Raw genomic sequence first — 23,206 nt, 5'->3', positions numbered from 1 at the left:
GCTTAAAAAAAGTCTCAGGAAAGATTTCAGTATGTCATACAAACCAAGGCAAGTTCTGAAAATACTCAAAACTCTCCAAGTCACGGTGATTACCTCTAGAGTGCCTCGTTTAATTGGGTTTAGCACCAGGAAGCGTTTGAGAAGGTTTTCACAGTCTGTGGACATGTAGAAAGGGATTCTGTATTTCCCTCGTAACACCCTTTCTCTAAGTTCCTTGGGGGATGTAGAGAAGAAAGAAAATAAGTCAACTTTAAGGTTAAAAAAAGAAAGAAAGAAAAAGAAACCCACTAAAACTTTCATACCAATAAAACATACAAATATCAATCCATACAACTCTATAAAAATTCTCTTAGTTTGGTGAAGAACATGGCTACAGCAGTTTCTTATACCTTCAGATTTTGCCCATCAAACGGGAGTGACCCGCTGACTAGGGTATACAGAATAACGCCAAGACTCCACACGTCGACTTCCGGCCCATCGTACTTCTTGCCCTGGAAGAGCTCTGGGGCTGCATATGGAGGACTACCACAAAATGTGTCTAGTTTACTGCCAAAAGTAAACTCATTGCTAAAACCAAAATCTGCTATTTTAATGTTCATATCCGCATCTAACAACAGATTTTCAGCCTAGAGGAAAACAAGATAAACACAAAAGTTAATCAAAAACAAATTACAATTCTGACAGAGTAAGCATTTCATGAAAACTTTTTGTAAAGACATGAGGTCATTATCTCCTACTTATAAAAATGAGAAAACACTGCTTCTAGAGAAAAAGCAGGAGACAAATTAGAACTCCTAATTTTATAACATTAACAATAAAAAAGTCATCAAATACAGATTAATTATAGTACTAATTTAAATATTCAATACCCCAAGATCCAGAAAAACATAATAGCCTTTTTGATTAAGAATGAGCGCTTTTAGTAATCAGAACAAATTTTTTAAAAAAGTTATACAACTGTACTGGCATTAAGATGAATAAAATCCAACTCCAATTATATTCATTTTTTTCTGATTTTAAATAAAATTAAAATATTAAAAAGAAGAACAAGGGCTTTTAAAAAAGTATAGGTTCTTGCTTTAAGTAGACAGCTGTACTTTATAAAAACTCCTAGAGCTGAGAAATGGCTATTATTGGGAAGGGAGACTCCTCAACCTCACTCAAGAGACAAACCAGTCACTTTCATTACTTTGACAGGCATGTACCAAGAGGCTCCCACACATCAGGCATTAGACTGGTGCTGGAAGTGTAAGGCTGAGCCAGACAGGGCCCTCCCTCAGTTCAGAAGAGGAGAGGAGAGGGGCTGTTGGCTGTGGCTCAGTGGTGGAGCGCTTGCCTAGTACATGTTAGGCATTGGGTTCAATCCTCAGCACCACATAAAAATAAATAAAATTAAGGTATTGTGTCCATCTACAACTAAAAAAGAAGAAGAAAGAGGAGGAGGAGGAGAAGTGGAGAGAAGAAAGATAAGCAGCTGCCTGAGACCCATGCACTATGGCAGAAGACCTACACACTAGGGGCTCAGCACTGGAAGAGGCAGGCAACTTCCCGGAAGTGAAATCAAAGCCCAAGACAACTGATTGCAGAGGGTGGGTTTGCAGGCAGAACGGTCTGAAAATTATTCTTTCTAGTACCTGAAATCCAGTGTGTGTGAGATACACAGACATTTGCACAGGTGGCCAGGCTGAACTGCAAAGGGCTGCCAAGTGACCTGTGCTTGAGAAGTACGGGTTTTCATTTCTGAGGGCAAGAGGAAGCCACTGTGGAGTTGTTAAGCAGAGAAGTGACAACCTTATTTTTGTTTTCAAAAGACTACTCTGGGTGCAATGCAGAAAACATACAGACGAGGAAAGGGCAAAATCAGAAACAGAAGACCAGGAGACAGACTAGTGTTATGTTATAATCTAGTACAAGTGACGGTAGTCTGGCCCCAGAGAGTGGAAATGGGGCAGAAGAGACACTAATGAAAAGGCAGCAAAAGGAGCTGGTGACCAAGAGAAGGGCTGAGCTGGGTGAGACCCCTTAGTCACCAGAAGGAAGAACTCAGGCTTTGGATTTGCTGCACTTGAGGTGCCAGAGGGTGCTCAGGTATAGAGAGGTCTTCTTGCCAGCTGCACCCTAGGAAGAGACTGAAGGTCAATGGCACACAAGCAGCCTCCATAGCTGCTAGAATACAATCAAATGCACTGGAGGTGGGCAGCAATAGGAGCAAGTAAGAGGACAGTAATCGCATGAGAAGGGCACAGAGGCAAGTGCCACATCAAGACTGAGTACATAGCAAATGTCAGGAGAATGTGCTGTGAAGGTAGAAAGAGAAGAGAATACCTGGAAGGTACCTGACTGGAGAAATTTTCTGTAATATGGGTTAAACTCCAGCATGTGGAAATGCTGTTGGTGAGAAGGTGGAAAAGAAAGTAAACGAAGAAAAAGCAGCAGCAGAGAGCACAGCCCTGCTGGGAAAGTGCTCTGCCAGCCACACACCCTCTTCCTCTTCCACAGTGAGGGCAGAGGTACAGGATCACGGGAGGCCTCCAGCAGAACTGCTGCTGGCAGGGGAGAATGCGCACTCGGGCAGACAAGGTGTGAGGCAGCACTGGGGACACTGTCAGGTGCGCCTGTGCATTTCTGAGCAATCTTTTCTCTTTGGTGTTGACCACTGTCCTCCAGAGATCAGCTACCAGCTACTGTCAATGAAACCTGAAATACTTTTATAAACTTCACTTTTATTTTTAATACTTCTTACTATAATTTGATGAATAGGATTCAATTATTATAGGATTTATTTTTTTCCTATTTAATAACATACCTAATATATGCCTCATTTGTGAAATGACCACTGAGTGAGTGGAACACATACTGAGCAAGGGCACTTGAACGTACCTTGAGGTCTCTGTGAACGATCCGCTTTTGATGGCAATACTGTACTGCAGACACGATCTAGGTGGGAGGGAGGCAAATGTTATTATCCCTGGTGCAGACATGCAATTAAGATGAACGCTTCGTCAATGTTCCCATGTGCAAAAAACTCAGCAAGCACTTGAATGTGTGAATTTCTGAAAAAAATTTCTTACACTTTGAACCTTTCAATCTTGAGAAATTCAAAGGTGAAAGCAGGAAGGAAAAGGTGAGGATTTTTTTCCACTCTTTTCTAGTTTTCACTGAAGTCTCTTCTTGGACCCTACTGTTAAAATTACGTTTATTTTTCAGAGAGGACAGGCCTAGTGCTCCCAGGCACCTGTCATGACCTGCAAGCTAATCCACCACTAACCAGCAATGGCAGAGGGTACCCTCCATCCAGGTGTCCGCTCAGCACCCCTCTTCCCTCCTTCTCCGCACAACGCCCACTCTTCCTTTCAGCTCACATTACTTACCTCTCCAGTGTTAGTTTCCTCTTTCTTAAAATGGAAGAATGAATGCTGATCTGTATGTGACCTATCAACTGTGAAAACTACTACATGCATCAACAAGGGTTCCACCCACTTTCAGAAATGATCTGCTTTTATTCAGTCAACTTGCAATTATTACTGTGATTAAAACTGGTAATTAAACAACTGTTTTTACTAACATTTCACAATTACTGGTAACCTTTAAAAAGTCTAATCAGTAGCTTTATATGCTCAATAAAAGAAATTTCAGAAAAAAAGAAAAATACATATATGTCCATAGTACACCATCAAGTATTGAACACCTTCTGCTATTTTGTTGAATTTGCTTCTAGTTTTTTTTTGATATTTTGCATATGCATTTAGATGTATATGATTAGTATATACAGAACTGGGATTACAATGAAAATACTGATTTTATGAATCATCATCATCCTATAAATATAAAACACATGGATACAACTATGCAGACATAAACTCACAGAGAGGACTGTTGTATATTTTGGTTCAAAATAAGCAGCAATGGGCTGGGGAGATAGCTCAGTTGGTAGAGTGCTTGCTTAGCATGCACAAGGCCCTGGGTTCAATCCTCAGCACTACCAAAATAAAATAAAATAAAATAAAATAAAATAAAATAAAATAAAATAAATAAAATAAAATAAAAATAAGCAGCAAGGATAAGCGGGGTAGGGGTCAAGGATGGGATAATACCAGAGTAAGCACTTCATTAAGAAGCTTTACTACTTTATGTAAAAAATGAATATTCAGAATATGACACCCATTCATAATCAACTAAAGGTACAAACATTCCAATGCCAAAACATGGGTTTTAGAGCATGTGTTAGTCTGGATTAACAATTCTGCTATTTAATTCTATTAACATGAAAACAAGGAGACGTAATAGCTTTGCTTTCCTAAAACGAAATTTATGAACGACACAGGTAAATCTTACCCTGCTCTACCTGGGTCCAATTACTTCCCTTTTCCCATTCAGCATTTATATTAGTTTTCCCTCTGATTTTTTTTTTCCTCTCATTTTGAGATTTCTGCTTTTGAATCACATCTGATAATTTCCTGCCCTTTCTCAGATCATTTCTCTTCCTTTAGCTCCAAACAGCTTCAAGTTAACCTGTTGCCACAATCCCTAAATATATGCAACTTAAACCCACTGTTTTCTTGTGTTCTGTTATTAGCTAGAAGCAGCTATCTCTAAGGAAGGCTGAGATTCTGGATGTTTTCTAGGTTAAAATAAGAATGCTTGCCTAATTCACTTTTGATCACTCAAGAAAGAAGAGAAGCATCAACATTTATCAGCTCACCAAGAAACAGATAAGGAAAGAAGATGCAGCCGGGAGTCTATTTCTTGTCTTTGAGAAAAGGAACAATGCAACTAAGCGACTGAGATGGCAGATGCAGTAAGGAGGATAGGAATGGGGAGGGATCCTCCGAGGAGGAAGGAGAACTGAAGGTCTTTGCATGGCACAGAAAGGATCACATCTGGCACCCTGTGCATACAGCATACCTTCCTCTTTGACATAAACAGGAAAACTTAAAAAATTTTTTTTTTTTAGTCCAAGTTGTGATGACTTATAAGCTCCTAGAAGGCACAGCAACTAGAAAAGTAGAAACACAGTATTGCACATGATGCTTCCAGGTCTGAAGGAGCTAAGGCTAGTACCCCACCAGGAGAAGGGACAACAGTCATTCTATGCACACAAATCAAGTCATTAACTGCAAAGGAACAAACACAGAAGTCATCTTTCCTGGTCCAACTAACAGGAGGTTCCTCAAACAGGCTTCACAATTTGTGTGGGAAATTTCAAATACAAATCTGAGTAATTTTTTCAACCTTTAGGTTAGTAAATGTCCAAGTCTTCCTGACAAATCTGAGACCTGGGGGGATGGGTGGAGGTGGGAGGGTTATGGTACAGGCCCTCAGCTGCTGCCTGCTCTGGCTATCTGGATATTACCTCTCCCTACGGTCAACAGATCAACCGTGCAAGTCAGATTCTATTGGATGGAAAGAAATTTAAGCTGAAGGAGGGAAAAAATCTTAGCTTTATGGTGGTCAATTTCTTTTTTTTCTTTTTTTCATTTTTTTCAAATTTATTTTTATTGTAAACAAAATGGGATACATTTTGTTTCTCTGTTTGCACATGGAGTAAAGACATACCATTTGTGTAATCATACATTTACATAGGGTAATGTTGTTTGATTCATTCTGTTATTTTTTCCCTCCCCCCACCCCTCCCACCCCTCTTTTCCCTCTATACAGTCCTTCCTTCCTCCATTCTTGCCCCCTCCCACCCCCATTATGTGTCATCATCTACTTATCAGTGAGATCATTCTTCCTTTGGTTTTTTGAGATTGGCTTATCTCACTTAGCATAATGTTCTCCAATTTCATCCATTTGCCTGCAAATGCCATAATTTTATTCTTCTTTATGGCTGAGTAATATTCCATTGTATATATATATATACACACCACAGTTTCTTTATCCATTCATCAATTGAAGGACATCTAGGTTGGTTCCACAATCTGGCTATTGTGCAATTGAGCAGCTTTGAACATTGACGTGGCTGCATCTCTGTAGTATGCTGATTTTAAGTCCTTTGGGTAGAGGCCGAGGAGTGGGATAGCTGGGTCAAATGGTGGTTCCACTCCAAGCTTTCTGAGGAATCTCCACACTGTTTTCCAGAGTGGCTGCACTAATTTGCAACCCCACCAGCAATGTATGAGTGTACCTTTTTCCCCACATCTTCGCCAATACCTATTGTTGCTTGTATTCTTGATAATCGCCATTCTAATTGGGGTGAGATGAAATCTTAGGATAGAAAAGTGTCTGTTCATTTCCTTAGCCCATTTATTGATTGGATTATTTGTATTCTTGGTGTAGAGTTTTTTGAGTTCTTTATATATTCTGGAAATTAGTGCTCTATCTGAAGTATGAGTGGCAAAGATATTCTCCCACTCTGTAGGCTCTCTCTTCACATTGCTGATAGTTTCCTTCACTGAGAGAAAGCTTTTTAGTTTGAATCTATCCCAGTTATTGATTCTTGCTTTTATTTCTTGTGCTATGGGAGTCCTGTTAAGGAAGTCTATGGCCATACTACCAAAAGTGCTATACAGATTCAATGCAATTCCAATTAAAATCCCAATTGACATACCTCACAGAAATAGAGCAAGCAATTATGAAATTCATCTAGAAAAATAAGAAACCCAGAATAGCTAAAGCAATCCTTAGCAGGAAGAGCGAAGCAGGGGGTATCGCAATACCAGACCTTCAACTATACTACAAAGCAATAGTAACAAAAACTGCATGGTATTGGCACCAAAATAGACAGGTGGATCAATGGTACAGAATAAAGGACATGGACACAAAACCAAATAAATACAATTTTCTCATACTAGACAAAGGGGCCAAAAATATGCATTGGAGAATAGATAGCCACTTCAACAAATGGTGCTGGGAAAACAGGAAATCCATATGCAGCAGAATGAAACTAAACCCCTATCTCTCAACCTGCACAAAACTCAACTCAAAATGGATTAAGGACCTCAGAATCAGACAGAGACCCTTCATCTTATAGAAGAAAATGTAGGTCCAAATCTTCAACATGTCGGCCCAGGATCAGACTTCCCTTTTTTATTAATGAGAATGTTCTGTGGTTTCAAGTCTCGAAGTGACACCATTCTTCTGTGGTGATAAGTTAATCCATGTAGAATTTGGTATAGAAACGTCAGATATTCAAGGACCAGAGTCAAAGATTTATCTGTGTAAATGATGTCTTGTAAGGTTACTATGTTTGCATGTTTTAAATCCTTTAAGAGTGAAACTCCATTGAGATCCATCTATGTTTATGATTTCTGAGACAAACACCTGTCAGTGACTGGACTTCATCAGATGACTTCCAGAAGATTTGTCACTCTTAACATCTGATCCCATTTTTAGATATTTGTGATCAATATCTCCTCGGGGATGGCCAGATCTGCAGTTGAAGAGGCTGCAGCGCCAGCCTCCAATTCCATGTCCCTGTTGAACAGAGCCTGGCCCTGCTCCGCGCCACCGCCGCCACTCAGCGCCGCCATCTTATAACCCTATGGTGGCCAATTTCTATCAAGAACACAGTTATGGAAAGAGCCATACTGGTTTGTTTTCTAATAAATATCTGAGTTTCCTTTCATATACAACTGATGAAATATTAGAAATGGAAAGAACTATAGAATTCATATATATAATTTTCTCTTCTTATGCCTAAAAATAGGATCAGAGAAGTTAAATAATAACCATAACCAGTTAGTTTCAACTTCTGATTTTTTTTTTTTTTTTTTTGGTGGTGGTTGTAGAGATAGAATACAGAATACAGGGGTGCTCTACCACTGAACTGCATCTCCAGTCCTTTCTGTTTTTTATTTTGAGACAGGGTCTGCTAAGTTGTCCAGGCTAGTCTCTAACCTGTGATCCTCCTGCCTACTCCTAACTACTCAGCCTCCTAAGTAGTGGGGATTACAGGCCTGCACCACTATGCTCAGCTCAACTTTGATATTTAACAGATTTTTAACTCAAAGTACCATTAGTATTTCTTAAACTTTTAAATTAAATTTAAGCAACAGCAAAAGTTAAGAAACTTATAGATGAGTCCTTAACTGTAAACACCAGACTAAGCAAATCAAGGAAATGTTGTCAAGAGACAGTTAGAAAACCAGCTAAAGTCAACTTTCCACCCGTGAAACTTTTAAATGTAGTACTAACTGTGAGAGCACTGAGTTAATAAAGTGATTTATTTTTGGTGCTAGAGATTGAGCCCAGGGTCGTGTGCCTGCTATGAGCACATACTCTACCTCAGAGTTACATTTTCAGCCCAGAGTTAATTTAAAAGAAATAAAGCATCTGTCCCCTTTCCTTTAAGTCAGCTGGCAAATTATGGCCTATATGCTAAAATCTGGCCCAGCCCTGATTTTGCAAATAAAGTTTTATTGGAATATAGTCACACTCATTTGAGCAGTGTTGTCTATGACTGCTCCTGTACTACGGAGCAGAGTTTAGTTCCAACAGAAACCACATGGCCCACAGAGAGTGTATGTAATATGCACTGCCTGGTCTTTTCACAAAGAGTCTGCTGATTCCTAATCTTCACATTAGGACAATGCAATGATGAGCACATTGTGTTGCATCATCCCCTTCCCAGAACAGGTAAAAAACTTAAACTGTGCAACAAATATACCACTTTTCCTAAGTTTGAAATAAATGCCTGTCTTTAAGAGTTTTATTCTTGTGATAACATTAATAGGTGAATAATTACTGATAATATTCATTAGTATTATTTATGATAATATATCAAATTATGATTTCCAACCTATTTTAATGCAACTGTGTCAATTTCACTGAAATATTCATAAAATTGGAAACTTAGAATTCAAAGAGTTAAGACTGAGTTTTGAAGTGAGAGAGCCTGGGTCTGAATCTAGATCAGGTCTGCTACATGACAGACACAAAAATTCAGGGTAAGTTGTTAATTCTTTCTATGCCTTAGTTTCTTATCTTTAGCAAATGGGCATAATACTAATCCTTAATCTACACGGCTGCTGCAAGATTTACATTAATTTGGGGTTGGGGATACAGCTCAGTTGGGAGAGTGCTTGTCTCCCAAGCACAAGGCCCTGGGTTCAATCCCCAGCACGGGGGTGGGGGTGGGGGTGGGGGGGTGGATATGATTTACATCAATTTATACCAGTGTTATACCAGTGTCTGACAGGTGATGGTCAACTGATAAATGATTATTAATGAAGACAAGAGTTATGTTACCTTTATACTTAAAATCAGCTAATTAAAATGAGAGTCTCTTTAAAGAGTGGGATAAAGAAAAAATTAAGTGAATTTTGGGACTCTGACACTCTTCTTGCTAAAAACTCTGAAATAGTTTGCTTTAAAAAAATTTTTTTAAATTTTTTTATTGTACTAGGGATTGAGCCCAGGGGTACTCTGTCACTAAGCTGCATCCCTAGCCCTTTTTAAATTTTGAGATAGGGTTTTGTTAAATTCTCCAGGCTGGCCTAGTACCTGAAATTCTCCTGAGTAGCTGGGATTATAGGAGCACCCTATTGTGCTTGGCTGAAATGGTTTTAATTAAAGTAATCACAGGTGACTTTGAAAGGTTCTAACTGTTTGGTATTGGGGATTTAACCCTGAGGTGCTTAACCACTGAGCCACATCCCCAGCCCTGCCTCCCCCGCCCCCATTTTAATTTAACCCAGGGGTGCTTAATCATTGAGACACATTTCCAGCCCTTTTTTGTATTAGAGACAGGGTCACACTGAGTTACTTTAGGGCCTTGCTTAATTGCTGAGGCTGACCTTGAACTCACAATCCTTCCGCCTCAGCCTCAAGAGCGGCTGGGATTACAGGTGTGAGCCACTATGCCTGACTTTACTAATTTTAAAAATCTTTTTTAAAAATAATTATTTTATTTATTTATTTTTAGGTAGTGCTAAGGAGCGAAATCAGTGCCCCTCACACACTAGGCAAGCACTCTGCCACTGAGCCACAGCTCTTGACTGACTTTATTTTTTTATTTTTGAGACAAGGTCTCATTAGGTTGCTGAGGCTGGTCTTGACTTGCAATCCTCCTATTTCAGCCTCCTGAGCCTCTGGAATTACAGGCGTGCTCCGTTGCGCCTGGCAAAGCTCTAGATTTCTAAAGTTCAACTGCCAAAGGACAAGGTTTAGAGTGAGACTGATATCTCAATTACAAAGCTCTGAGAGAACACATGGCTACCTCTAACACCCTGCCTTAGGCAGGAAAGGTACTTATAAATTTTTGTTTAACAAAATGGCCAACCTCTGCTCTATCCACTGGGTGTCATGAGCACTCACAGAGGCAAACACTTGTTTACTTCAGGGTTTGTTGATATAACTAAAGTAAATTAATAAGCTAAAGACACATGAATTCATACCTGTCTAAATTTAGCTCTTGCTTCTTTTTCCTTCATTCTTCCATGTGCAACCAAATAGTCAAATACTTCACCTATAATTGAGAGAAATAAAAGTAAGCAGAAGTCCTATTTCTGAGCATTAATTTTCCCAGAAATTGATAATGTTTAACTTTTAGCAATACTCTAAATTTGGGGGGTGGGTAACTGGGAATTGAACCCAAGAGTACTTAATCACTGAGCTACAACCCCAGCCTTTTTGAGTCAGGGTCTCACTAAGTTGCTTAGCGCCTTACCAAGTTGCTAAGGCTGGCCTCGAACTTTTGATCCTCCTGCCTCAAGCCTCTTGAGCTGTTCTGATTACAGGTGTGTGTCACCCCGCACAGCTAATTTTTATTTTTTGATACAGGTATAAAGTTAGCCAGAAATACATGAAATTTGAACTAAACTAGGCTAAAGTTTATGGGTATTTAAGTTCTCCAGTAAAATCTTTAAGCTGGAGAAAGTCTTAAAGTTAAATTCTCATGCTAAAATTATACAACTTTCATTTTATAGGTTTTTCATTTTACATGTTTTCAATATGCTTTAAAAAAAACTGAGCAATGAAAATGGAAAGTTAAAATGGATTAAATTATTTGTGTTAAAAGAAGATATTCTCCTTGTTGGATTATGACCACAAAATATTTCCTGAGTGTGTTCATTCAGTCAACAAATATTTATTGAGTGCTTACTAACTGCCAGGCACCGTTCCAGGCTCTGGAAAAATGCAACAGTGAGTTTGGTAAAGCCCCTTTCCTTGTGGAGTTTGCCTTTTAGTAGGGAGACAGACAGTGAACAAGCATGCACCTCGTACATGAGAGGACTGAAGTGTGATGCAGAAAAGGTGGGAATAAACAGGAAGTGTGTGCTTGCTTGCACTCTGCTGGCCACCTGAGAGAATGAACAATGAATGTAGTTCTCTGCAAAGAAGAGTCTATGGCAAATAAGAGAAAGAAGCAAGGTAGCCATGTGGCTCAAGAGGCATAAGCAAGGGGGAGAGGGCAGTCTCAGAGGACCAAGACTGCTGTAGGCTTTGGAGAAGACTCTGGCTTTACTCCATATGAGATGAGAAGCAGAGATGAGAAAGTGACTGAACTCTTAAAAGGATCACTGGATGTTACAAGGGGTAGAGTACGACAAGGGGGAAGGACAGAGGACCAACTGCAAGATCTGTGCAAAAATCAAGCCAAGCATGACAGTAACTGGGCCCATAGTGGGATGTGCAGTGGTGATTAGCAGTAGGGCTCAGGACATAATGCAAATGACACTGGCAGAGCTCGATGCTAGACATTCAAGTGCAATCCCTATACAGTGTTAACTCCTTGGGGAAGAGGAGATATCTCAGAGAACCCAGTATTAGTGTTAACTGCTCATCAATTCAGAATAAGAAAACATCACCTCTGCAATCCACAGAAACAATCCTCATTTTTAAAAGGAAGATTTTTTGGGGAACCATATCTACCTAACACATGAAAGGAACACAAACCCCCATCAACTTAGTGAGGGCGTTTAACTAAAACATTCTGAGATTTAAAGTCATTCTAAATTATAAATGAGTACCTCTGGCTTTAAAACTATTGACCCTAACTCTGAATAAATACATTTTAAATAATGCAAGGGCAAATATATTTCCATGTTATCACTGGACTGCATGGTCTTTTAAAAGGCTTTACATATGTTAACTTATATACACAATGCATCGAACTATAATGAAGTATGAGCTAAATGTCAGCTCAGTATAAAGTGTCAGCATTTCTAAGTAAATGACCTTTCTATCTGCAGAGAAGCATACATCAGCAAACAAATAGTTTGTGTTCCTTTTATGTATATGGAAGTCAGTATGACTTAAAAACACTAGTGCTCACTTGCTGTCACAGAGGAACAATGACAAGGTCCAAATATGTCAGTATAATTTTAGCTGTAATTCCAAATGCAATGTAAACCTTTTCTGAGATTTCTGGAACCATAAAGCATACATACAATTACTAAGTTATAAGTAAGGAATCCAACTTATAAACCAGGAATTCAACCAAGATCTTTTTTGTCTTTATTAGAAATGTATTAACACTCAGATCCAACAGCTGAACTAAAAATATCTAAAGGCTGTTTACCAGAGAAAAAAAGCAGAGTGGCACTCCTGCCCAGGCCAGGGAACACATAGTTGGTAGGCACTGGACAGAGCAGTTCAGAAAGCCCTTAGCTCTGGTTCACATTCCACAACCAACTAGCAATGGACCCCTGGCAGAGGACAATCTTTTGGAGACTAGTCTCTGTAAAAATTAGACAGCTGCCCTGGGTTATTTACTTCTCTTCTTTTTTCTTTTGCCCTGGATGATGATTTCTAAGATTCTTTGCAATTCTATAATTCTACCAAATCAAAAGGTACCAAGTTGGAGGAGAAGGGGTAGTCAGTTTATGTTTTAAAATAAAAAAATTTTTGTGGGCTAGGGCTGTAGCTTAGTGACAAAGCCTCACACACGTGAGGTATTGGGTTCAATCCTCAGCACCACATAAAAATAAATAAGATATTATGTACATCTACAACTAAAAATATTGAAAAAAAATTTTTTTTGTGTGTGTGGTGCTGGGGGCACTTCGAGCAAACTAGCCAAGCATTCTACCACTGAGCTACACCCCAGCTCAAGGGTAATCAATTTAATGAAGCTTTTGTTGTTTACTTGTCCTAGAGATCGACAGTGTTTGCTGAGGTTGTTACAACAACCTAATTGATAAAGTGCTATTATAAATGCTGAGGGCTGTCAGCATGCTCACTGTGCAGCTCCTGGACATTTTACTCCTTTGGTCATATAGCCAAAGAGGGTCACTGGCTGGATTCACAAACTATCTTTTCCAAAGTCCATCTTTTTCTACTAAACATGGATGCTTTTTTGTCTTGGCCCTATGTAAGACAAACATTTTTGTCTTGGCCCTATGTAAGAGTAATCACTATGGCCTGGGCACCTAAAATAGGTGGGAACAGAAAGCCAAGACCAACAAACTGGAGAGATTACATGCTGTTAGGCATGGCTCCAGCTGTGGCAGTGTGACTATGGTGAGTCTACCCAGTTTCCATTTCCTTAATGGTAAAAGCCTTGGCACTTACTGCTTGACCATGTCACAGAGTTGCTATGAAAGTCAAAGAGGCCAGATAGAATAAGCACCTAGGACAAGACCACACAAATGAGGAGGTTTTGAGGGTTATTCTCTGTGGTTTGCCTGTGGGCTAAGCAAGTGCTAGAACTCCATACAGATTTTTGTTTCTGATTAACCTTCAGCTCTTCCTACTGCTCCTCGAGTTTGAAATCCCAACAAAATTCCCAAATGGCAAATTTAAAATATAAAATACAATTCAATTTGGAGTACAAAAGAGTGGTGTCAGAGGTATGCCTACAATAATTCTTTCTTTCCCAAAACAGATTTATAGTCTTTTAACTTTAATGGTTAACTTGCTACAATGAGGCTGTGATTCAACTTTCTATCCTCAGGTTTTGTAACCTTGATCAAAGTTTAACAATAAAATAAAACTATGATCCTGTAGAGTAAAAATGGATATATCTCCAGGAGTTTATAATTTCACAAATTCAGCCTAATTCTTATTTGTTTAGTATCTGCTATGTGCTTATTATTAGCACAGTGCTAGAAGCAGGGAACACAAAAAGATGAATGGGAAATCTTTCTGCACTACGTGGGCAGTGAAGCCCCATCAACCTCAACCCTGAAATGAGAGTTCTATAAAAGACGGCAGCTACATTCATGCACTGAAGACAATATCTAGTTTTACATCCTGGTAGGCAAATAATTAGTAGCATTTAATCATCATTTTAAAGAAAATCAGTCATCTATACTGTAACCAACATTTCTGGTCTTTGCAAAGAGGGACATCAATGACTTAAAAATCCGATAAAGCATCCCACATGTAGTACACATTTTTTCTCAATATGCTAACATGTTCATATATCAAAGAACTCAAAACACTTGTGATTAACAAAATAGATACAAACACACGCACATACAGGGAGGAACGTTACTCAACCTTAAGGAGGAAGGAAACTCTGACCCATGCCATGGTGCAGATAACCTTGAGGACATTATGCAAAGTGAAGCAAGCCAGGCACAAAGGACAAACATTGCATGATCCCATGATCCCATTGCTACCTAGAGTAGTCAAACTCACAGAGATAGGAAGTAGAAGGCTGGCTTCCAGGGACTGAAGAAGAGGGAAATGGGCTGTTAGGGTTTAGTGGGTAAGGGTATGGCTTTAGTTTGGGAAAACAGAAAAATTTCTGGAGATGGATATTCATGAGGTATAAACAACAATGTGAATATACTTAATGCCACTGAATCATACACTCAAAAATGATAAGAATGGTAAATATTATGTGTTGTATATTTTACAATGCAAAAATTCAGGAACTTGGTAACATTAATGCTAATAGTGAAACATTTACTGCAATCCACAGAACTGCTAAAAGTCAGATTTTCTGGCTCCTACCCTAGAATATTATGACTGGATGTTAAATGAAACCTTAATGATTATCCCTATGGGCAGCATGGCTGTGCAGTCTTTTGACAGAGGAGAAAAACAACCCTGATTCACACGGATGTGCTTACCTCCACTTGCATACTCCATGATTAAGTAGAGTGTTTTTTCAGTTTCAATGACTTCGAACAACTTCACTGGGGAAGGGGAGAGGATGCAAGAGAAAAAGAAACAAATGTCTGTAAGCATAAACTATGCACATACAAGCAAATTTTTCCCCCTTAAATATTTTAACAGTTGGTCTCTAAAATAATGCTTTCAGGGAATTTTTACCATACTAAAACAAAAGTTTTTATAAAGATAAAGAATTCCATAAAAACAAAGACTAGTTATGGGGCTCAGATGCTGCCAGGGTGCTGCCAAGTGTATGTGCTCTATTTCCTCTATCCCTGTCACTGTCCTTGATGACTGTGTGGGCCAGCTACACTCCTAGCACCCTACCACTCATGCCTACTTCTCTCAGCTGGCAGATGTGGCCTAGATCTACTCCAAGTGTGAGTCTGCTCACTTGTCCTCAGAGCCTGAAAAAGGTGATTCCACCTCAGACTTTTGCTGTTTGTGGAGCTTTTGATAACTCTCAAAGAACAAGGTTTCTTCATCATTATGCTGAGGTCAGAAACAGAAAAAGGTAGAAGGGATTACAAGGAAATTAACTGAAAGAACTTTTTTAAAGAAGAATGATTTTTAGGGGGTTAGAGTAATTTAGCTATAACCAGCTCGTTGTCACAGATTGAAGTATATCTCTAAAACTATCGAGTCATCATTTTACCTATTTATGCTGTTATACTGTCTTTAAATTTATCCAAAAGAGAGGTATACTCATCTGTTACAATGTAGGTGATTTTTTTTGATGCCTTAGTAGAATATCAAAGTCAAAGTTCACAATGGCACAGTCAGTAAATGTCAGATGAACTGAACTCACATATATTAAGATTGTAAGAAAAACCATTTAGGAATGTTAAGGTATATGTGTTGATAAACAAGCAACAAAAAAATGAAATCCCTTTAATATGCTAATGCAAATTTTAGCTCTTCTGGGGAAGTTTTTTTTTGTTTTTGTTTTTGTTTTGGTGCTGGGGATCAAACCAAAGGCCTCACACATGCCAGGCAAGCATTGTACCACTGAGCCACATCCCCAACCCTGGAAAAATTACTTTAATGTAATAGAAATTTAAAAAAAATTTTAATTTAATATCAAAGATATGTCATTTAGTAAGTAGGAAACTCTATAACCAGGATACAATTTAAATAATTAAAGGATAAATTAATATGTTCAGGTTAGTTCTAGGTAACAGTGATAAAGTTTGTTTTGTTGGTGAAAAACTGAAATGTGAAGCTCAGAGTTGGCTGGCTAACCTCAAAGGGTCGAAATGAAAAGGGAAAAAAGGAGGCTTTCTTCCCATTGTTACATTCCTTGTGATCTTTCTTCTCTTCAAGCATATAGTTCACTGATTTCTGAGATGTGCATTTGTTTCACATTTTAATTACTATCCCCTGACATCAGGATGATGGGTTGGTAGCATTGTCCTTCTATTCTTGTGCCTAGATGTTCATAGGCTGTCCTTAACACTAAACATCACCCCTCTCTCATTTACTATGTTTAGATTACAGGAGATACTATTGTATAAAATGCAGTTAAATTATTTAAAAAGCTCTATTATGATGTATATGACAATAAAATTTTCACTGGGATACATGTACAGTGGGGTCAGTATTAGATACTTTGCACATTTACTCTTATTCCAACAATTACTATGAGGGCAGGAAAACTATATTACATCCTCATTTTCAAACACCTGCTAGTGTTGTGTACACAGAGGACACATAAAACAAATATCTGCTTTATAAAAATTCCTATAAAAATTTGTTTTGTTTTGTTTTGTTTTGGTAGTACTAGGAATTTGACCCAGCAGCAGTTGACCACTGAGCTACATCCTCAGCTTTTTTATTTTGAGACAGGGACTCACTAAGTTGTCAAGGCTGGCCTCAAACTTGTGATCTTCAGCCTTCTGAGTTGCTGGGATTATAGGTGTGCACCACTGTCCCTGGCCTCTAGTATCCCTCTTTGAAATATGACTCAGCATACAAGTATATTTGTAGGAACATAGTCACAGCAAAAAAGTATATTTTTGAAAATATTATTCTGACTTCCTATAATTCTATCCTACTAATGAAATAATTATATTTTCTAATATATTAAAAAAGTAGATAATTGTAGTTTGACTATGAATGTTTCTACTACATTAAAACTTTAAATTCAAATATTTATTTAATGCCTGAGCTTTTTAACCTTTTAACCTTTAATTAATTCAGTAATTTTGAAAAGTTAACACAAATGATCAACTTGTATACATATTTCATTAAAAGTGTACTGGGGCTGGCGGTTAGGAAGGAGTCTCCTATCACTTTGGGAATACCTGTTTAGGTTTATGACATACTTTTCAAGAATGCAGTTAGACCCAAAAATATTTAAGAAAGCAGAAAGTACCTATGTTTGGATGATTTAAAATCTTCATTATTCTTACTTCTCTGAAGAGCTAAAAAAAAAAAAAAAAGAAAAAAAAAAAAGAAAGACAACCCCTCAAGTTATTAAACATACTCCACTGTTGCAAAAGAAATTTAAATTTCTATTAGCTGCTGATTCATTGCTAATGTTTATTGTCCCATACCTAAGACAAACATGAAAGTCTAGAGTAACCTTAAAGTAGGTTTGTAACCTATTACTGAACATTTCCAAATACTTCCATTTATGGACAACAGCAGTGGTTCCAATGGGGAGAGTACCACACTTTGAATTTTTTTGTGTGTGGTCTAGAAAACATAAGATCAGACTTAAGTCTAATCACAAGCTAAATCACAGGTGAAAGTTTAACTGCTAATTGGAGAATATCATGCTAAGTGAGATAAGCCAATCTCAAAAAACTAAAGGGCGAATGGTCTCGCTGATAAGCGGATGAGGACATATAATGGGGGGTGGGAGGGGTTAGCGTTAGGGTTAGGGTTAGGTTTAGGGTTAGGGATAAGGAGGGTGGTAAGAATGGAGGAAGGAAGGACTGTATAGAGGGAAAAGAGGGGTGGGAGGGGTGGGGGGGAAGGGGAAAAAAATAACAGAATGAATCAAACATTGCCATATGTAAATTTATGATTACACAAATGGTATGCCTTGACTCCATGTACAAATAGAGAAACAACATGTATCCCATGTGTTTACAACAATAAAAAAAAAAAGACAAAAAAAAAAAATTTAACTGCTAAGTTGCTGAGGCTGGCCTGTGATTAAACTTGGTTTGATTCAGCATCTATTCAGGAGTTACAATTCTGTGAATCAAAATTTATGCAGTCCCATGACCTATATCATGAGTATATGAGACTGACAACTCCAAAGGTTTATATGACAATATTCTGAACAAAACCAACATGGGAAATCCTCACTGGAGATGATGGGTCATGCAGCATGGAGGCCGTGGTAGGGTGCTACATTAGGGACTCTCATGAGCCAGGCCTCCCTGGGCACGCAGTTATGCAGTACCCCTTTCATGCTGAATGAAGACTTGGCTCTGTTACTGGCTTTGGTCAATGCAACGTTAGATTTGAAGCAAGGAGAGGGTGGATAAAATGCTTGGGCATTAAAGACTGCTCTCTTGGACTGATAATAAAGCAGCTAGTCTAGTGCGTACAAAGAGGGATCCACTATCCCTGCCAACCTGCCAGCTGAAAAGAGCCATACCAGTAAACCCAGGTGAGACCTCCAAGTTGGATACCATACCGGGACAGATGGGGATGCTGCACTTAGAATTGAGGCCTGCCCATGGCCTGGCAGTCCAATACCTTGCAGCTTCTGTCCTTCCAACACCCATGCCAGGCACCCTGACTCCTTTTAGTTGCTAGAACACGCTAAGTTCTTTTAAGTCTCTTCTTTTTACACTTCAAGTCTCAGGGAGATTCTCTGAAGCTCTTGGTAAGTGTCCTTTGTTTTACAGCAGAGCCATCTATTCACTTTTTCCTTAGAATGTCTTTAGGTTGTGATTATGCATTTTTGTGTACTGTTTATTAACCACCTTGTCAGCCACAGGAGCCTGAAATCAAGCTTGGCACACAACAGAACACATTTGTTTGATAAAAGCCTGTAGGAAAGCACTAAATACCAAGAAGTGTGGTTTGAGCCTGCCTCCTTGGCATTCTAATGGACACATGGCCTCAATCCTGATAGGAGAATGAATGCTTGCTACAGAGCTGTTGCTACTCTGCTTGCTGGCAGGAGTGCAGGTCAAATGAAGGCAATTATTTTTTAATTCCTACTAGTAGTGCAGCAGAATTGAAACAAAGTGAATCAAAGTCAAGATCAGGGGAAAGATGAAATATAAAAATTCAAGAGGGGAAGAACTTCTGTCTAGAGATTTATGCAGGACTTAAAAAGGATGTCTACCTCTGAATAGGGGGTTCATACGCTCTTTGTAAGTGAAGATGGAGAGATGTGACTAGTTCAGGCATTTAAGGAAGACCAAGTGATCCCATTCTGACCAAAGCAGTGTGTTTCCAGGTGGGGACTCCTGGCTACCTGCACCAATCAACAGGGTGCTTGTGACAATTCCTGGCCCTTCTTATCATTCCATGTGAAATGGGGTATGAGAATCTTTGTGTGTGTGTGTGTGTGTGTGTGTGTGTGTGTGTGTTGTGTTTCCTAGGGACTGAACCCAGGGCTTTGAACATGCTAGTCAAGTGCTCTACCACTGAACCACATCCCCAGCCTTATTTTCGGTTTGTTTTATTTTGAGAAAGGGCTTCATTAAGTTGTACAAGCTGGTCTTGAACTTGTGATGCTCCTGCCTCAGGCTCACAAATAGCCACCATACCAGGCAGAATCTTACTTTTCAACAGGCACCTCATGTGTGGTCGTTTCAAAATATGTCCATAATTCTTTCCCTTAAAAGGTAGAGTTACTGGGGATAGTCATGCAGGCCTATAATCTTATCATCTAGAGGCTGAGGTAAAAGAATCACAAGTTCAAGGCTAGCCTGGGCAATGTGGCAAGATCCTGTATCAAAAGAAAATAAAAGAAAAAGGTCTGGAGATATAGCTCAATGGTAGAGTGCTTGCTAGCATGCACAAGGCCCTTCAATCCCCAGTATGGGGGTGGAGCAGAGGGCAGGGCTAACAGTAGTTACTTGCTCCTAACCAACAGAATGTGGCAAAAGAAAGGAGGGTGGGGCTTTGGAGGTCAACAAGGTCCCAGACAGTACTCCCTCCTTGCTCTCAGACTGCTTGATTGAGCATCATAAGGACATTCAAACACCACTGTGGATAGGCCCATATGGCAAGGTAGTAAGGGAACATGCCCCCAGTCAGTGGTGAACTCAAGTCCCAGCAACAGTCACATGAGAGAGCCCTCTAGCAAACATCTGCCAGCCCCAAGCAAGCCTTCTAATGGTGGTAGCTGGGCTGACATCCAACCAAAATCTCTTGAGACAGCCAAGTCTGAGCTATTTGTAAAGACAACACATAAAAGTTGAGAATTGCTACGTTGAAGCAGGAACCAAGGATTCATGGTAATACATCATGAAGGGGCGAGAGAACAAGAGAGAGCACGAGAATCAGAATTATGTACTAGGTAGAAACTGGCAAGTGGCAAATGAGTTAATAAATTCTATGCCAAACTACACAAGGACAGGCAGAGGCAGAAGCTGATAGTCACCCAGTCCCTCCAGTGTCTCAAGTAGTTAGAGGATTCAAATCTATGATATCATCTAAATCCTATAGGCTGAAGGGGGATATGATCATCCCTACTTCACAGTGAAGGAAGATGAGAAAGAAAGGCCAAGGATTCGTCCAGAGACTTGAGTTGTTGGTACTCAAAGATCCATGCTCTGAGGCTGCTGCCCTGGAAACTAACAACCAAATAATTAAACAACTTACAAATTATACACTGCTGATACAGAAGATCAAGAGCAACTGGTGGGCTCTGTCACAGAAGCTTTGTAGAAGCTGATAATTTGCATACAAGTAAGATAAAAATGCCAGATATTTCACAATCTGTGAACCTGAGAGCTGGAGATCATTAAATGTGAACAGGTGATCTCTTTCAAGGCTTAGTTCACTGAGTGAACAATAACAACAATAAAAAAAAAATTTGAAGAGAACACTTAAAAAATGTGAACAGGAATAATTTATTAAAAGGAAAACATGCACTTTAAGTTCTTAGAAGGACTGTACAACATACTTTTAAGTTTTGTTATCTTTCTACATTTCCTTTTTAATTTATTTTAAAGAGATACTAGTTGGAAAAAAAATCAAATAACACAGAAATATATAAAAAGTTAAAGAATTCTTCCCTCACTGATTAATCTGCATCCTTGACACATTTTCACTTACCTTTGAAGGCAGGTACAGGATCCTGGTGATGGGAGTATCAAGGACCCTAAGTATATAGTACCAGAGGAGTAAAGAAATGTTCCCATAGCCAGGACTTGGTATGCACAGGTGTTATTTTTGGAAAAAGACAGTTTTACCAACAATAGCAAATTAAAATGGTATTTAAAAGAGCATAGAGAGTTACAGACACAGCACTGATCTAAATCACATGCCATGTATTTAGGTTCCCTTCTCCAGATGTACAGGTATAGAACAGAACAGGCCAGGGCTGCTGAGTGGCAGGCTGAATGACACCTCAGGTGCTAGAAATCACGGCAGGAGACACAATGACAACCAGCTTCTTCTTACCAGGAAGTAGGCAGCACAAGCACATGCCCTGCTCCTGGCCTAAGCACACCAACTCCTACAGTCTGTCCATTCTGGTTTCTTCCCCTCCTCTGTCCTGGTGGAAGCTGAAAGTCAATTTTCTGAGAAGGCTGAATCAGAGCACCTAGGCATGGGGACCCCATCCTGAAAATAGGAGCCCACTGAGTGGTGACATACCCTCTCTACCCACTTTCTTTGCTTGCCTCTCAGGACTCTTCCAGCCCTTCTTGCATCATACTGAAAAAGAAACTGGAGGGAAAAAAAAAACAAAAAACAGCTTAAATGAAAAATATAAATATGGACATTCTAGTACCTTTCAATGGAGTGACTTAATCTCTGCCTAGTCACCTATTGTCCAGTGCTCATGTATGTAACAGTTCTGAGCTTCTTCTGTGTCTTGCTCTCAGCCAAGAGTCTTGGAATATTTGTGATTAAAGAGAACAGAAAACCAGGTGCCATGGCACATGCGTGTAGTCCCAGCAATGTGGGAGGCTGGGGCAGGAGGACTGTAAGTTTGAGGTCAGCCTGGTCAACTTAGTGAGACCCTGTTTCAAAAATAAAGGCTGGGGGTAAAGCTTGGTTGCAGAGTGCCCCTGGGTTCAATCCACATAATCCCCCCAAACAAATAAACAAACAAACAAAAAAAAAAAAAAAAAAAAGGAAAAGGAAAACCAGAAGAAGAAACAGGATTACTTCAAATAAAAACAAATTGCAGTTGGTGTTTTTTTAAATGAAAGTCTATTTTTTTTAACTTTATTTATTTTTATGCCGTGCTGAGGATTCAACCTGTGCCTCACATGTGCTAATAAGCAAGTGCTCTAGCACTGAGCCACAGCCACATCCCCAGCTGGTGTGTTTAAAGATTTAGAAATGAGGAAGAAGAAACAATAGCAACTATCACATTCACAAAAAAAGAACATTATGCACCAAGGAAAGGTTACTCATTTGGGGATGAACTGTATTGAAGAAATTCAATGAAAGGGTTTGAAAGCAATCAGTGAAATCTCTTAGAAAGCAGTACAAATTCAGGGATGAAAATTAAGACTGGATATAAAAACTTGGAAGTTCCATGTAGAGGGTGCAGTTTATGATATAAAAGAATATTTTGGAGGAGAAACTATCAGGGACTAACCAGAGGTTGGCAGAACTGCACTGTATCGAATCCAACAGCAAGGCTCAAGAGTGCTCAGTGTAGTAAGCACATCTGAACTGGCTGTCTCTTCCGACTTACTAAGCTACACGTCACCTGAAGAGTAAATTTTAGTCTCCTATGTTTCTAATGTAGCTCAGGTTTTTACCTGTATTTTAAAAATATGAACATAAAATTAAAATGGTCATTGTCAAGTTAACCAGACTAATCACCTCTGATGAACAAATGTGTGTATGTGCTGAGGGAAAGAATGTGTACAAGTATGGAAACTCCATACTGCAGAGCAGCAAGGAAAGGAGAGACAGGTCACAACCAGTGCACATGAAAACTCATGCAACTGGATCCCTGCCTCTTAACACACATGACTTTCAGGTGATTTAAAGATTATAAAACCTTGAAGACAACAGACAAGAATGTTTATGACCCCAG

General features: G+C 39.2%; 1 protein-coding gene across 8 annotated transcripts in view; it reads right to left on the bottom strand.

Moving 5' to 3' along the window:
- Mark3 (microtubule affinity regulating kinase 3) overlaps positions 1–23,206 on the bottom strand; it is a 94,787-nt gene that overhangs the window by 26,218 nt on the left and 45,363 nt on the right. For 7 of the 8 annotated variants that reach the window (XM_047541894.1, XM_047541893.1, XM_047541895.1 and 4 more), the window contains 6 exons: positions 17,381–17,429; positions 14,964–15,029; positions 10,338–10,408; positions 2,881–2,937; positions 390–626; positions 94–213 (listed from right to left, as the gene is read on the bottom strand). In XM_047541894.1, the coding sequence (XP_047397850.1) occupies positions 94–213; positions 390–626; positions 2,881–2,937; positions 10,338–10,408; positions 14,964–15,029; positions 17,381–17,429 (600 nt within the window). The remainder of the gene's footprint in view (positions 1–93; positions 214–389; positions 627–2,880; positions 2,938–10,337; positions 10,409–14,963; positions 15,030–17,380; positions 17,430–23,206) is intronic. The other variant, XM_047541899.1, reaches the window with a different exon arrangement.

The sequence above is a fragment of the Sciurus carolinensis genome, chromosome 2 (genome assembly GCF_902686445.1).
Source record: "Sciurus carolinensis chromosome 2, mSciCar1.2, whole genome shotgun sequence".
Taxonomy (NCBI): Eukaryota; Metazoa; Chordata; class Mammalia; order Rodentia; family Sciuridae; genus Sciurus; species Sciurus carolinensis.
Note: the sequence above shows the minus strand (reverse complement) of the source record. Positions and strands in the feature narration are given on the sequence as shown.